At 42.0% G+C, this 16,624-nt stretch overlaps 1 protein-coding gene across 4 annotated transcripts in view; it reads left to right on the top strand.

Annotated features, from left to right (window-relative positions):
• Nucleotides 1–16,624, top strand: part of PLCB1 (phospholipase C beta 1) — a 657,432-nt gene that overhangs the window by 497,100 nt on the left and 143,708 nt on the right. For all 4 annotated transcript variants that reach the window (XM_038396759.2, XM_038396758.2, XM_043512118.1 and 1 more), the window contains 4 exons: nucleotides 4,067–4,151; nucleotides 4,652–4,829; nucleotides 8,687–8,757; nucleotides 9,787–9,883. In XM_038396759.2, coding sequence (XP_038252687.1) covers nucleotides 4,067–4,151; nucleotides 4,652–4,829; nucleotides 8,687–8,757; nucleotides 9,787–9,883 — 431 coding nt within the window. The remainder of the gene's footprint in view (nucleotides 1–4,066; nucleotides 4,152–4,651; nucleotides 4,830–8,686; nucleotides 8,758–9,786; nucleotides 9,884–16,624) is intronic.

Here is a 16,624-nt window from a genome sequence, read left to right as displayed (position 1 = left end):
TACAATAGTGCTTTTAGGAAAGTTTCTTTTTCAGGATCCTCTTTACAATCCTTTAGACTTCTGGGGAAGGACTGTGACTTTATGCATGTCTGGTACAGCATTAGGCACATTGTCAACAGTTCATAAATAATAGGCTATTATTATATGTAATGCCTAGGAGACCCAGTTACAGAGTAGGACTGCATTGTGCTAGGTGTTGTACATACACAAAACAAAAAGAATGATCCTTGTCACAGAATTTCACAATCTGAGTAAAGGGACAAATATCAGTTTGTGTATTTCCTGCTTAACACATATTGAAAGTACAAAGGTATTACGCTCCTCCTTTATCTTGTAAATAAAGTTCTTTGCCACTGCACCTTTTGGGAGGTTTCTCCATTTCCCATACTGCTGGTACAATTCCATACAGTACGGATCATTACTGTGTGGCTCAATATGTTATAAACTGTTAGTTCTTCACACACTGAGAACTGAGATATATAGAGAGAGTTAGATGTGGGGTTAGGACAGGATTGTACAATTTCATTCTACTACTACTTCTAGTGAGGATAGTTCTAAACCTAAATTCTCTCTGAAGTGCTATAAGATTTCGCTGTTGTGTAGGAGTGAAACTCTCACTACCTCCAGACATCTGGGGTTTTTTTTCTGTTGATGTGCCCTTTTAAAATCTAATCTTATGCCTGTTCCTAAATTTTACATAAATGTGAGGTTTGTTTTAAAGGGGAACAGATTTTGAACATCATACTCTCTAGGAGTGTGGATCCATTAGAAATACATACTAGTTGAGAAAATTAAGATAAACTTGCCTATAATAATTTCCCCATGGAGGCAGGAGTTATAACAAATCCCCACTCACCCACCCACTTTCTACAGAGAGCTAGGGGTGTTTTTTGCAGCCTGTCTGTTTTATTTGTTTGAAAAGGAGCTGCCGGTTAGATAAGGACTATAACACTCTACCTTCACCCCCAAGTCACTGCATTCTCCACCAACCCTTCCCTTGAGGGTTCTTAGCTCTCTTGTCTTCCTACGCATCTTTCTAATATTATGCCTGAGATTGAAACTGTATCTTAACTTTCTTGCAGAACTGGCTAACTTTAAACGACAGCATTAACAAAATACTGCAGTGATTAAAAACGTAGCAGTATAAAACCCAGCGTAGCTTTGTGGAATCATTTAAAATCTACAACCATATGTATTGTGGACAACTGAAGTTTGTGACTGTTTTAACCTATGGCTGCTAATGATGGAATCCCCCAAATGGGAGAAGTGCTGAACTGTGCTAGATTCTGATTCTGAGTTAAATGACATCCAGGCTTGGTCCCATCTCGGATTTACTCACTGTGTCACCAGCTATCTTTCCATTACCAGGTACACTGCTGACACACAATGAATAATTAGTAACCATAATAAGAGGGCAACAGAATGGGGTGTTCAGTAATGTGAACAGTGTATATTGCTGAACTGCAAGTTTATCATAGAGTCATAGAATATCAGGGTTGGAAGGGACCTCAGGAGGTCATCTAGTCCAACCCCCTGCTCAAAGCAAGACCAATCCCCAACTAAATCATCCCAGCCAGGGCTTTGTCAAGCCTGACCTTAAAAACTTCTAAGGAAGGAGATTTCACCACCTCCCTAGGTAACGCATTCCAGTGTTTCACCACCCACCTAGTAAAAAAAGTTTTTCCTAATATTCAACCTAAACCTCCCCCACTGCAACTTGAGACCATTGCTCCTTGTTCTGTCATCTGCTACCACTGAGAACAGTCTAGATCCATCCTCTTTGGAACCCCCTTTCAGGTAGTTGAAAGCAGCTATCAAATCCCCCCTCATTCTTCTCTTCTGCAGACTAAATAATCCCAGTTCCCTCAGCCTCTCCTCATAAGTCATGTGTTCCAGTCCCCTAATCATTTTTGTTGCCCTCCACTGGACTCTTTCCAATTTTTCCACATCCTTCTTGTAGTGTGGGCCCAAAACTGGACACAGTACTCCAGATGAGGCCTCACCAATGTCTAATAGAGGGGAACGATCACGTCCCTCGATCTGCTGGCTAGATTCTCATTTACACTAAGGCTCTTTCACACTGCCCTGGTAGTACAGGCGGGCTAATAAAATAGGGTAGTTTAAAGTAGATGCACTAGTTTATATGTGTTTATAAAAGGTTAGTCGAGAAGTAGATTAAAAATTCTTCCTGTCACCTGGGCAGTTGTCCTTTCAACTAGAGCTGGTTGGGAATTTTTGGATGAGTTGTTTTTCATTGAAAAATGCAGATTCATCGAAATCCAAACTGTTCATGAAACAGGGTGTGGTTCGATGAATTTTCCAAGTTAAAAAAAAGAAGAAAAAAATTCATTTCAGAATGTTCAAAATAAATAATCCTGTTTTCCTGTTCCAAATGTCCTTTTAAAAGGTTTTACAAAAGAAAAAATGTCAACATTGAAAATGTATTGTTTGAAACTGACCAAAACCAAACGTTTCAATGACCAAAACTGAATTTGGGGGAAGGGGGTTGGCTTTTTTTCTGGTTTATGAATATTTTCAAAATTTTCAACTTTTTCCCCAAATTGAGATACAAAAAACATGTGTTTTACAAACCCCACAGTGCTCAAAAATATTCACAAGACTAGAAAACGGTTTCCCACCCAGCTCGAGTTTCAACCTCCTGTGAGGAGATATGATTGTAACAGCGGGGTTCCCAAACGTTGTGATACACGGGACTGTAACTTGCCAGAAAAAACCTAGGGCCTCACCTCTTTTATATTCATTTATATAGATATATTCTGTTATGAACAATAGATGCAACAATAACTGTTTGGCATGTCCATATGTCGTCCATGATCTGTGAACAGAAATTGCTTTTTGTTTGATTTCACTAGTGAAACAAACCTGTAGTTGAACAGTTTTAACCTGTCCCTGTGGTTATAAAAAAACTGGAGCTGCAGGCCGCATTCTAAGGCTATGCAAGTGGCATTTATTATAACCTATCTGTCGTCCTAAAACTCCCAAAACAATGATATGTAGACATTATTTCACTTTTGGTTTGCACTTTAGGTAAACTGGCCCTAAGCACAGTCTGCTCAGTTTGACTTATCCCTAGTGGATGTCATGAAAACTACCAAAGTAATTTACTGTAGTACAATATGATATAGGTAGACAAGCATCTGATAAGGGGCAGTCTCAACAGTGGTCCACACTACAGGCTAAAATAATTATCCAGCTTCTTGCACCAGGAGCTTACTGCTAAGGCCAGGTCTACATTAGGAAGATGTTGCTGATCAGTATAGCTTTTCCAGCAAAGCTCTCCTATACCAATAAACTGTGCTTATGCCTGTTTCCCAAACACCATATAAGATATATCAACCTAAGCAGAATTATGACATTATGACTGCGCTGAAAATAGGTCTTTTGTCAACAAAGTTATGGCAGTAAAAAAAACAAAACCACTAGCTAATTTCTAGTGTAGAACTGGCCGGAGGGTGACCATGTTTGAGAAAGTTTCTATGTGACTCTGTGCAAGACGTTGGCAGTGCCATTGAAAAGGAAAACCCCTTTTCTCTTTTTTGTTTCTTCTGCTTTACATTCTCAAGTTACAAAAAAGAAAAGCAAAAGGGGTGTGGAGGGGAGTAAAGGCATAGATATTCCTTGAAAATCCTTGATGTGACCTAAAAGTATGATGAAGGAAAACATACTAAAATAGGTTGTCTACAAGAGCCAAACATGTGTAACAGTTTATTTCTATCACTCCCACAACTGATATATTCAGTTTTTGTATTCTGTAAAGTGCATGTGAATATTTGTCTCTATGCGACAAGTTCAGTTTCACTATTTATGACTTCAGATGGCCAGTGCCTTTATTGTACTATTTCATGTATAAGCCCTGAGATAAGAGCTGTCAGAGAAGTCAGAATAATTGTATGATGAATCAAGATCATTGTGAACAATTTACAATGATAGGATCAGGAAATTATCTTTTCATCTAGTTAAGGGATATTAGATTTTTCCATTACTGCTGCTTTCAGCCTGCAGTATGAATAAGTCTCACTTAATTCTATCCTTTCCCCCCTTCTAGCCCTAAGCAGCAAGCCAAAATGGCAGAATATTGCAGATTAATTTTTGGAGATGCACTGCTCATGGATCCACTGGAAAAATACCCAGTAAGATGGTTTGGTATTTCCCTGATCATAAGAATATGTATGAATATGTATTTGCATATTTCAGTTTTCTGTTGTTCTTCATATACTGCCTTACAAGATAGAAGCTGCTGGCTTTTTGAGTTTGGGGTTTTTAAAAGTAATTTCTGCTATTATTGGTTTAAGCATATTGTTTCTGATCTGGAGATTATTGTGAGCTAATCCTCTAAATCAAAATTGGCTCTAACATCTACTCTTTTATAATCTGGGCTTTCACATTTGAAATAATACTTCTTATGGTTATTATTGTAGATATTTCATAGTGCATTTTTTCTTTGTCTTCTAAAGCGCCTTCATTGGTGCTGTTTTGTTTAGCACAGAGCCTACCTGTTGTGCAAACCACGCTTAATCTTAAAATGGGGTTACATTTTGGACTGCACAACTGTACATTGTATCATGGGGAGAATGAGAAGCTGGCATGGGACCATTTTATTTATTACACATCTCTCCTTCTTTCCTCTAAGCTTGAAAGTGGCGTTCCCCTTCCAAGCCCTATGGACTTAATGTACAAAATTCTGGTGAAGAATAAAAAGAAATCACAAAAGTCTGCCGATGGAAGTTCAAAAAAGAAGCTCTCTGAGCAGGCTTCCAACACATGCAGTGATACATCCAGTGGGTTTGAACCCTCATCTCCTGGAGCAGGTAAAAGTTGAACTCCCAAATATATTACTGCCTGAAACATAAGGAGCCCAATTGTGATTGACACTAAGTCCTGTTTACACCACTCTGTAAGTGTAAAGGTGCCTCAGTGTGGGCCTAGCCCAATGGCTGGTATGTTACTTACTTAGGGCAAAGTGCTGTCCCCCTTACAAAAGCCAAGTCAACAGGCTTTGCTCAAGAGATCTAAGTGGGGTTGAGGCTCCGGAGTATTTCCTGCTAATCTAATGACCTGGTGCATTGTGTTGTATGCGATAGCATTTAGCCACTCCCCCCCCCACACACACATACTTGGGGAGTTTAGTATATGATCAGCTCCTCCAGCCTGCCATTGCCATGTGCCCAAATTTCCAACGCAAAGGGAAGCACCATGGAACAGAGCTTTGGAGCATGAAAGGGATATGACGTCCCTTGAAGGGCCTTTCTGCATCTTAGCTCCGTGCACAATGAAACTGCAGTGGTTTTGCTGTATTTGAGACTGAATGCAGGGGGCGATTTGGCTCTCAAAGTCCCAGAGCCCCATCCACTGCTGCCTCACATCTAGAAGGGTCACATGCACCTGTGTAAAGTGGGTGTAAAATGGTAGCACATCAGAATGGTATCATTTTACATCCACTTACATTGCACTGGGGAAAATGACTACACAAGGTGCAGGGCCAGGGTAAATCGGGCCTTACATCTTACATCTCATTCCTAGCATTGTGGTATTTTGTTTCCTTTTCATATTACCTCTGTACGCACATTGGCGGTAGGTTGTTTTTCATGGGCTTGATGTCGACGGATTATTTAATATAAAGGCCCAAAGCAACTGACAGCTTAAAGCAGCCAAAGATTGGATAACTGCTAAGTGCCTGGCTAACATTTAAAAATAGTGGGGCAAATTCTTAACCCTTCCCTCTTAGGGTGAAATTCACTATGGTCTGCAGAGGAACTACTCACGGAGAGTTGCAGGAGTGCTAGAGGAAGATGAAGGAGGCGTATGTGCTTCCTGGATGACTGAGTAAAAATGGATTAAAGCTTTTAGAGCTAGCTCCTCAGCTGGTGTGAATCAGCATTGTGTTGTTGTAGTCTGAGGAGCTTTGCCAATTTACACCAGCCGAGAAGCTGGCCCATTGCCAGCTGTCAGCAAGTGACCATTTTAAATTTACAAGCTAAATAAAATGAACTCCTAAATCTAAAAAGCACTGAAAGGTATCCAAAGAGTAAAGAAAAGGTGCTTTCCCACACAAGGTGTTGCTACAGGTCTTCGGTTGATTGAGCTATATTGGTGCAGTTTAGATTGCTAACAGAGCTGCACAAGTGAATTTTAGATTTTTATTCACTCAGATGGGGATTTGCAAAGGGGCCGAAGGCGGTTCTGAATTTCATTCAATGTTGGACACCTAATTATCTTAGGCTTCTTTGGAAACCCCAGTATCTAGCACCATCTCTTATCTTACTGCATACATAGTGCTCAAATATCTGTAGTCAGACTCTGTTCAACTAGCCTTTCCCTCCCATGGTTTTCGTTGTAGCTTCATATAACGTCATAAATCCAGATCCTTAGCTGGTGTAAATTCCAGAATGACAATAGTCAATGGAGCTATGGGCAACTCAAGTTGAGGATCTGACTCATAGTTTCTAAAGCTGTATTAATTTGCAGTATTTGTTTGTAGACCCGTACATGTACGTAAGAGGGAATGAACAGAACAGGTAATCATCAAGTGATCCATCTCTTGTTGCCTATTCCTAGCTTCTAGCAAACAGAGTGTTCCACAGCTGCAGCTTATGCTGTCCTAGGAGAACCCTTGGAAGTGAGAATTGATCTAATTGGGATTTTTCAGTTAAACCTTTTCAAATAAATAGGTAATATGTAGAAGATTTCCCTCCATGGACTCATCTGGTGATAATAAGCTGCGAACCAATGGGTGCCACCAATATATATTAATCTCAGCAGGGCAAGTTTGCCATAATCTGCCTCTTTTTCCCATTTAATGGACTCTAGGAAGTGCTTTTTGCTAATCTAAATGAATAAATTAAGAGATTCATAGCCAGTGGCTGTTACTGCAAATCCAGCGAGAACACTTCAGGTTCTTAGCAATACATTAAAGTTCCCCAAGCTATCCCCTGAGCCTGTTGAGCAATCATGTTATTTTCTTCAATGAAATGTTCAAACAATGATTTGTTCATGAATAAAGGCATGGCATATCAACACCAGTGTCTGGGAGAAAACACAGCCTGGGGAATCATAGCTCATTTGAGAAAGTAGTCCACGTTGCTTTCATTATATGTGCTCTACATAGTCAACAGAGGTCATTATGTTGACTTCGGTGGGCTTTGAATCAGGCCATGAATTGAGATGAAGAATCAGGCCTGAATTACCTCTTCCTCACAAGGAGGAAAATTGTGGCATTGTGGATGAATTCTCACATTGCAGTTTGTTTTTGCAGCAGGTAAGGATGTTAGCCGTTTCTGATGCCAAAAGAAAATTGCTGTGCCATGGTTAACTGAGAAAAGTGAAAACCGTGGGCAAAAGGTTGTGAAATAAAAAGATTTATGCAGCCTGTATTAAAACATATTGAGCTAGCTGGTCCATCTAGGGATCTGCGCATAAGTTAAAGCTCAGTTTTGATGGCTTCTTTCTGAAAGAAAAACCTACAGTAGAAATTTCTAAGGAGAAAGATAAGGCTACAATTTTTGTTGAACGTGATTGTTTCCGAAAAGCACTATAATAAGACTATTTTGTTTAGGAGGAAAATGTTTCTTTGATTTAGTAACCAATTAATCTATCTTGCCAATAGGGTTTAAATTGGTATAAAATAACTGAGAACAAGGCTTAAAAATCTGTGTGATTCAGTCTCATCTACTCATTCAGTACTTTTTGAGTAAAAGAATGATATTGAAGCAGCTTCTTCACATTGTTTAGTTTGCATTGCCCTCTGCTGGTGAGTATGTGATATGCCACCTCAGAGCTGACCGCTAGGAAAACATGCAAGGGCAGAACCTCAATTGGTGTACACTGAAATAGCTCCATTGAAATCAAAGGAACTATTACCAGTTGACAGTAGCTGAGTATCTGCCTCACAATTTTCAATATATTATGATAATAAAAATATTAAATATTTTAATTTAACCCAAAATATTGTTTATTGAATAAGTACATTGTTGTTAGTAGGAATAACTAAGTTTATTACAGTAGTGCATAAGGACTAAAGGAGAATGCAGCCCCATTGTGCTAGGCACTGTACAAACAAAGTCATTACAGTCTAAGTAATGGTACTTATATAGCCTCCATTGCCATGGTTTCTGAGCACCTCAGGATCTTTAATGTATTTATCCTTACAACACCTTTAGGGAAGTGCTATTATCTCCATTTTACAGGTGGAGAACTGAGGCATAAAGAAAAAGGTAAGTGACTTGCCCAACATCACACAGGAAGTGTGTGGCAGAGGAGAGACCTGAACTCAAATCAGCCAAGTCCTAACCATTGGACTATCCTTGGTTAATAATATGTGATATTGTATATGCACGGACTATCACAATGCAGCATTCTTTTTTTTTTAGTTCATTATTTTAACATCTAAACTGCTGTTCTAAATCACTGTTTTGTTGACCACAGAAGTCCTTTACAAAGACACAAAGGAGTTGTTTGTTTGATAGGCAAATTCCCCAAAGTAAGTCAGCAATGTTGAGGATGGCTAAACCACTCAAGATGGTGAATTTGGTGTGTTATATAAGAGGCAGTCCCCCTAAAATGTGGAACCCTCTAAAGCAACAGCACTTGAAGGTGTCTATCAAGAATAGTCTTGGTATTTATAATCATTGTTTCAGTCAATAATTGTATTGTAATTAAAATGTTGCAGGAGAAGCAGAGATCGAGAGTGATGATGACGATGACTATGATGATGATTGCAAAAAATCGTCAACAGATGAAGTAAGGATTTAAATATTTTGAAATAGTGGTGGAGTGATTCTGGTACTTTAATTTGGCTTGCATTACTAAGTGTGGGACTGCCATCTAGTGGAGAAAGGAAGACAGGCCTTTAAAACATCTTACAAACTTTAGAAATAATTGCCAATAGTCTTAAAAGGACTCTTGAACAACACGTGTACACTGTTGCTCACTTTATTCATATTTTAATTTAGTAAAATAAGATATAATGAATCAGTTTTAGACAGCTACTTCTTTATTATATGTGTGTGTATATATATATATGAATGTATATATGTGTACATCTCTCTCTTTTTCTGTGTATATATATATATACATAGTTATATATAACCTTGTGTATATATATATATATATATATATATACACAAGGTTATATATAACTATGCTGTGACAGCTCTGTGGTGAAATCTGTAGGAGACACATTTATTATTATTCATTTATATGGGTGCTCACAATGTGCCCAGCACTTTTCAGAAGATAAGATAAGGCAGTCTGTTCACCAAGGATCTTACAGGCATGTATAAAGTATTAAAATACCAGCTATGTGATTTAGCTTTTAAATAGAGGGGTAAGGTCTCCTCTTCATAAATCTGTGAAACTCCCACGAGGCTAATTAAGACTATTTCACATGTATTTCCTTTTGTCCCCTTGAATTTCCTCCTTCCCTCAAAGAGTTTCACGACTTTCAGAGTGAATTTCATTGCTTAACACCCTGTTAACAAAAACAAACAAAAACGACTCCCTTCCTCTAGATGAGGAGCTTAAAGGGGATGAGCCAAGCCCCATATCAAAGGGAAATAGGCCAGATAATGTACATATACAAATGAATAATGATCTATTGGACATTGATCCCACACCCACTAAAGTAAATGGTAAAGCTCCCATTGACTTTGCTGTGGCAGGTAACGGAGACTTGGAGTCTTAGATATATAAAGTCTACTTTATAGAAATCCCACCAGTGACCTTTGATATGCAATAAACACAAAGTCTTCCCTTGTCACTTTGTGCTAGGGCACTGCTGGCAGTGAAGCCATGGCCACGGAAGAAATGTCTAACCTGGTGAACTACATACAGCCAGTGAAGTTTGAGTCATTTGAGATATCAAAAAGTAAGTAATCTAAATAGCCATAGCATAATATACTGGGAATTACTTAGGCCGTTGCTTTCTTATCTCAATCGGAATTATTTGAACATATCATGGGGCAGATCCTCAGCCTGTGTAAATGCAGTTGTCATATCTTCATAGAAGTCAAGTAGACACCAGTGGAGGATCTGTCCCCACAGGTATAGGAGAAGAATCTGCTTAGAGAACTGATGACTCTTTGCTTTTCTCTCCTTAGTGCATTGCATAAATCCTGTTAAGGGTATTAGGAATTACCCACATGTATCAAGGGACAATAGAGCCACATTCATTTTGAGATATGCACTGGTCTAAACATTCAGTTTTGTCTATGGTAAACATTGGTACACAGTGTGTGCGGCAGGTTTGACAAAGTTTCTGGAATTGAAAAAGTCTTTGCTTGTCAAATTAAATGTCCATGAATAAACAGTGTCAGAAAAGCAAGGCATATTGTCAACTTTTGAACAATGAGATTGTGAGCATTGAGCGAGAAACACCAAGTGCTTTTACGCTGTGCCCATGTTGCACGTAAAACAGATAAAGTATAAACACAACGCCCACCCCTCATGTAAATCTATCTTTTCTGCCACAGCCTAGGCTATAACTTCATCGCCTGCTGATTTTTCACTGATAAAGTCTTGCTGGGAATGCACTTTGCAGCATCGTTAATAAACAGAACAGCAGCATTTCCCGTCTAGGAGCAGAACCCCCTACCATCTACCTGTCCTTTTTCATGGTGTTTTGACAGGATACAACATGTTCTTGACATTTTTTTTTTGTTAAAGCAGCCTATCGCATTTTAATTTTTAAGTCCTGGATTTATGAGGCCCTTGAAGACCAGGGTTATGGGTGCCTAAATCCATTACCTCTATACAAGATTTTACATCTACTGAGCCTTGTATTGCAGTTGTTATGAGCATGATGTCAACTGCTTCATCAGAAGCAAATTAAGTAACTCCCCCAAACAAATATATTGAAATATTGAAAACTTCATTGTCAATGTATGTATATATTTATATATCTTTGATTCCCATCCATCAGCTCAACAGCGATAATAGGACTGCAAGAAATCTTTACATCACTTTCTATCTTGAACCAGCTTCACAGCTTCGTTATAAAATATTTAAAATATTGTGTGTGCGCACTGGTCCAACTTATAGTAAGCTGTTTGTATTCAAGTTGCCTTTTTCTAATACTAAATTCTCTGTTGGATGCATATTCATACTCCCTGTAGAGGCTTTGAGTGGCTCTTCTCTATCAGTGTCAGAGGAAATAGTCGGCTAGCCTCAGGAACTGACGCCCTTGTCCCTTCATGGTGGGTGGTAGCCAAGCCTGCAAGGCTTGAACCTTTCCAATGAGAGGCCATGCCTCACCCAGTGTATCCAAGGTATGTCATTTCCTGCCACCCGATCCGACACTTCCTTGGGTTGGTGGGCAGTTAAGCCCACAGGGCCCATACGACAGCCGCCACCTGGTTGAGATTGTCCTCCTGGCATCGGCTGTATATCACCACGTCATTGAGATATGCTGCAGCGTAGGAATCGTGGGGCTACAGGAGGAGGCGATCCATCAGCCTCTGGAAGGTGGTGGGGGCCCCATAGAGACTGAAGGGCGTCCACATAAACTGGTAGATCCAAGCTGGCATAGCAAACGCTGTCTTCTCTCTCAAGCTTGGGTTAAGGGAGATTTGCCAGCAGCCGTTTGTGAGGAGCAGTGATGAAGTGAACTTCCCCCAGGTGGTCAAGCAATTCATCGATACAGGGTATTGGGAAAAAGAAAAGGAGTACTTGTGGCACCTTAGAGACTAACAAATTTATTAGAGCATAAGCTTTCGTGAGCTACAGCTCACTTCATCGGATGCATTTGATGGAAAAAACAGAGGAGAGATTTATATACACACACACAGAGAACATGAAACAATGGGTTTATCATACACACTGTAAGGAGAGTGATCACTTAAGATAAGCCATCACCAACAGCAGGGGGGGGAAGGAGGAAAACCTTTCATGGTGACAAGCAGGTAGGCTAATTCCAGCAATTAACAAGAATATCAGAGGAACAGTGGGGGGTGGGGTGGGAGGGAGAAATACCATGGGGAAATAGTTTTACTTTGTGTAATGACTCATCCATTCCCTGTCTCTATTCAAGCCTAAGTTAATTGTATCCAGTTTGCAAATTAATTCCAATTCAGCAGTCTCTCGTTGGAGTCTGTTTTTGAAGCTTTTTTGTTGAAGTATAGCCACTCTTAGGTCTGTGATCGAGTGACCAGAGAGATTGAAGTGTTCTCCAACTGGTTTTTGAATGTTATAATTCTTGACGTCTGATTTGTGTCCATTCATTCTTTTACGTAGAGACTGTCCAGTTTGGCCAATGTACATGGCAGAGGGGCATTGCTGGCACATGATGGCATATATCACATTGGTAGATGCGCAGGTGAACGAGCCTCTGATAGTGTGGCTGATGTGATTAGGCCCTATGATGGTATCCCCTGAATAGATATGTGGACAGAGTTGGCAACGGGCTTTGTTGCAAGGATAGGTTCCTGCGTTAGTGGTTCTGTTGTGTGGTGTGTGGTTGCTGGTGAGTATTTGCTTCAGGTTGGGAGGCTGTCTTTAAGCAAGGACTGGTCTGTCTCCCAAGATCTGAGAGAGCGATGGCTCGTCCTTCAGGATAGGTTGTAGATCCTTGATGATGCGTTGGAGAGGTTTTAGTTGGGGGCTGAAGGTGATGGCTAGTGGCGTTCTGTTGTTTTCTTTGTTGGGCCTGTCCTGTAGTAGGTGACTTCTGGGTACTCTTCTGGCTCTGTCAATCTGTTTCTTCACTTCAGCAGGTGGGTATTGTAGTTGTAGGAATGCATGATAGAGATCTTGTAGGTGTTTGTCTCTGTCTGAGGGGTTGGAGCAAATGCGGTTATATCGTAGCGCTTGGCTGTAGACAATGGATCGAGTGGTATGATCTGGATGAAAGCTAGAGGCATGTAGGTAGGAATAGCGGTCAGTAGGTTTCCGATATAGGGTGGTGTTTATGTGACCATCGCTTATTAGCACCGTAGTGTCCAGGAAGTGGATCTCTTGTGTGGACTGGTCCAGGCTGAGGTTGATGGTGGGATGGAAATTGTTGAAATCATGGTGGAATTCCTCAAGAGCTTCTTTTCCATGGGTCCAGATGATGAAGATGTCATCAATGTAGCGCAAGTAGAGTAGGGGCATTAGGGGACGAGAGCTGAGGAAGCGTTGTTCTAAGTCAGCCATAAAAATGTTGGCATACTGTGGGGCCATGCGGGTACCCATCGCAGTGCCGCTGATTTGAAGGTATACATTGTCACCAAATGTGAAATAGTTATGGGTCAGGACAAAGTCACAAAGTTCTGCCACCAGGTTAGCCGTGACAGTATCGGGGATACTGTTCCTGACGGCTTGTAGTCCATCTTTGTGTGGAATGTTGGTGTAGAGGGCTTCTACATCCATAGTGGCTAGGATGGTGTTTTTAGGAAGATCACCAATGGACTGTAGTTTCCTCAGGAAATCGGTGGTGTCTCGAAGATAGCTGGGAGTGCTGGTAACGAAGGGCCTGAGGAGGGAGTCTACATAGCCAGACAATCCTGCTGTCAGGGTGCCAATGCCTGAGATGATGGGGCGTCCAGGATTTCCAGGTTTATGGATCTTGGGTAGCAGATAGAATACCCCAGGTCGGGGCTCCAGGGGTGTGTCTGTGCGGATTTGTTCTTGTGCTTTTTCAGGGAGTTTCTTGAGCAAATGCTGTAGTTTCTTTTGGTAACTCTCAGTGGGATCAGAGGGTAATGGCTTGTAGAAAGTGGTGTTGGAGAGCTGCCTAGTAGCCTCTTGTTCATACTCCGACCTATTCATGATGACGACAGCACCTCCTTTGTCAGCCTTTTTGATTATGATGTCAGAGTTGTTTCTGAGGCTGTGGATGGCACTGTGTTCTGCATGGCTGAGGTTATGGGGTAAGCGATGCTGCTTTTCCACAATTTCAGCTCGTGCACGTCGGCGGAAGCAGTCTATGTGGAAATCCAGGCTGCTGTTTCGACCTTCAGGAGGAGTCCACCCAGAATCCTTCTTTTTGTAGTGTTGGCAGGAAGGTCTCTGTGGGTTAATATGTTGGTCAGAGGTGTGTTGGAAATATTCCTTGAGTCTGAGACGTCGAAAATAGGATTCTAGGTCACCACAGAACTGTATCATGTTCGTGGGGGTGGAGGGGCAAAAGGAGAGGCCCCGAGATAGGACAGATTCTTCCGCTGGGCTAAGAGTATAGTTGGATAGATTAACAATATTGCTGGATGGGTTACGGGAACCATTGTTGTGGCCCCTTGTGGCATATAGTAGTTTAGATAGCTTAGTCTCCTTTTTCTTTTGTAGAGAATCAAAGTGTGTTTTGTAAATGGCTTGTCTAGTTTTTGTAAAGTCCAGCCACGTGGAAGATTGTGTGGAAGGTTGGTTCTTTATGAGAGTATCCAGTTTTGAGAGCTCATTCTTAATCTTTCCCTGTTTGCTGTAGAGGATGTTGATCAGGTGGTTCCGCAGTTTCCTTGAGAGTGTGTGGCACAAGCTGTCAGCATAGTCTGTGTGGTATGTAGATTGTAATGGATTTTTTACCTTCAGTCCTTTCGGTATGATGTCCATCTGTTTGCATTTGGAGAGGAAGATGATGTCTGTCTGTATCTGTGCGAGTTTTTTCATGGAGTTGACAGATTTCCACTCTATACGGCTAAATTCAGTGCCTTGCATAATCACAGGTTTCAGAGTAGCAGCCGTGTTAGTCTGTATTCGCAAAAAGAAAAGGAGTACTTGTGGCACCTTAGAGACTAACAAATTTATTAGAGCATAAGCTTTCGTGAGCTACAGCTCACTTCATCGGATGCATTTGGTGGAAAAAACAGAGGAGAGATTTATATACACACACACAGAGAACATGAAACAATGGGTTTATCATACACACTGTAAGGAGAGTGATCACTTAAGATAAGCCATCACCAACAGCGGGGGGGGGGAAGGAGGAAAACCTTTCATGGTGACAAGCAGGTAGGCTAATTCCAGCAGTTAACAAGAATATCAGAGGAACAGTGGGGGGGGGAGGGAGAAATACCATGGGGAAATAGTTTTACTTTGTGTAATGACTCATCCATTCCCAGTCTCTATTCAAGCCTAAGTTAATTGTATCCAGTTTGCAAATTAATTCCAATTCAGCAGTCTCTCGTTGGAGTCTGTTTTTGAAGCTTTTTTGTTGAAGTATAGCCATTCTTAGGTCTGTGATCGAGTGACCAGAGAGATTGAAGTGTTCTCCAACTGGTTTTTGAATGTTATAATTCTTGACGTCTGATTTGTGTCCATTCATTGGGTATGCATTGAATTTAGAGATCTTGTTTACCCGTTGTAAGTTGATGCAAAAGTGCAGGGTCACACCTGGGAGGTGCCGCGTCACCTCACAACCATCACACCCCTGGGTTGGTCAGGATGGCATGGTGGACAAGAGTGGTCTGGCCAGGTAGGGCAGTGAAAGTCTTAGGGAAGGCCTTCAACAGGCTTCCAGCCTGCCTCCGTTGCTCCTTGGTGAGGGTATCCCTGAGTTGTGGTTCCTATGGGCCGATTGCCCAGGTCTGGCTCAGGAAAGTAAGGGACCCCTGCACTTGCTAACTCTTCAGGAGGTTGACATGGTAGAGCTGTTTTTAATTCTGCCAGTCCAGTTGCTGAATTTCATACATTACTGGCCCCACCCGACAGATTATTTTGTACAAGCCCCACGAGCTTGTACTCCTTAGAAGGTAGTAGGAGCAGGACCCATTCACCAGCTTCAAAGGTCTGAGACTGTGCCCCCTCATTATAGCTTCACTCTTGGGTCCCTTGGGCAGCTTGCAGGTTTTCCTTCGCCAGAGTCCCGGCATGGTTCAGGCACTCCTGGCACTGGAATACATATTGTACGAGTCTCTGGGCCAGCGACGGTGAGTACTCCCAGGTCTTACACATCAGGTTGAGCAACGCAGTAGTCCGCCAACAACTACAGGGCTCGTAATTTTTTCGACAGGCTGCTTGTGGGCGCAGGACTCTCCCGTGCAGATCTGGCCAAAGATACAGCCCATCAGGGGGCATTCCTGCTGCAAGTGTCCAATACTGCCACAGGAGAAACAGGGTCCTAGCTCGGGATGTCTGAGCCATGTCTCCTGGTTCGGCGAGTGTGTGCGCGAGGGGAGAGGTGGGGACGGCCTCAGGTTCTGAGGTCCCCCTCAATGCATCGGGTTTGCGTGTCAGGGTTCAGTGCCACCTCATCTGCCATGACTCCTCAGGGTCAACCGGGAGTTGGCCCATGAGCCAGAACTTTCTCCAGGCTTGTCAGGGTTGATCCCAATATCGTGGCTTGGGTCTCTGGCCCGACAAGGGCCTCTGCTGCCAAGAAGTCCTCCATGAGGGTGACTGCCACACTTAAAGTAGTGGGGCAGTGTTGGAGCATCCAGGACCTCCCTCAGGGTGGGAGGATGTGGGTGGATTGTTCCAGCGTGACCTGTTCGGCCACCTCGGCGACAGAATGCTGGTTGGTCTGGAGCCACCACCAGCAGCTGTCCTTCAGCTCCCGTCATATCCCCTAAATCTGGGGTCAGGCACGTGGTGGGTACCCCTGCCCTGGAACTGCACAGAACATCTCTGGGGTGATGTCCAGCATGTTAAGCACTGTGACCTTTACTTGCCCATAATCCCGAGCCTCATCGATGGGGAG

The sequence above is a fragment of the Dermochelys coriacea genome, chromosome 3 (genome assembly GCF_009764565.3).
Source record: "Dermochelys coriacea isolate rDerCor1 chromosome 3, rDerCor1.pri.v4, whole genome shotgun sequence".
In the NCBI taxonomy this organism is placed as follows: domain Eukaryota; kingdom Metazoa; phylum Chordata; order Testudines; family Dermochelyidae; genus Dermochelys; species Dermochelys coriacea.
The sequence above is the reverse complement of the archived record's forward strand: the minus strand, read 5'-3'. Positions and strand labels throughout refer to the sequence as shown.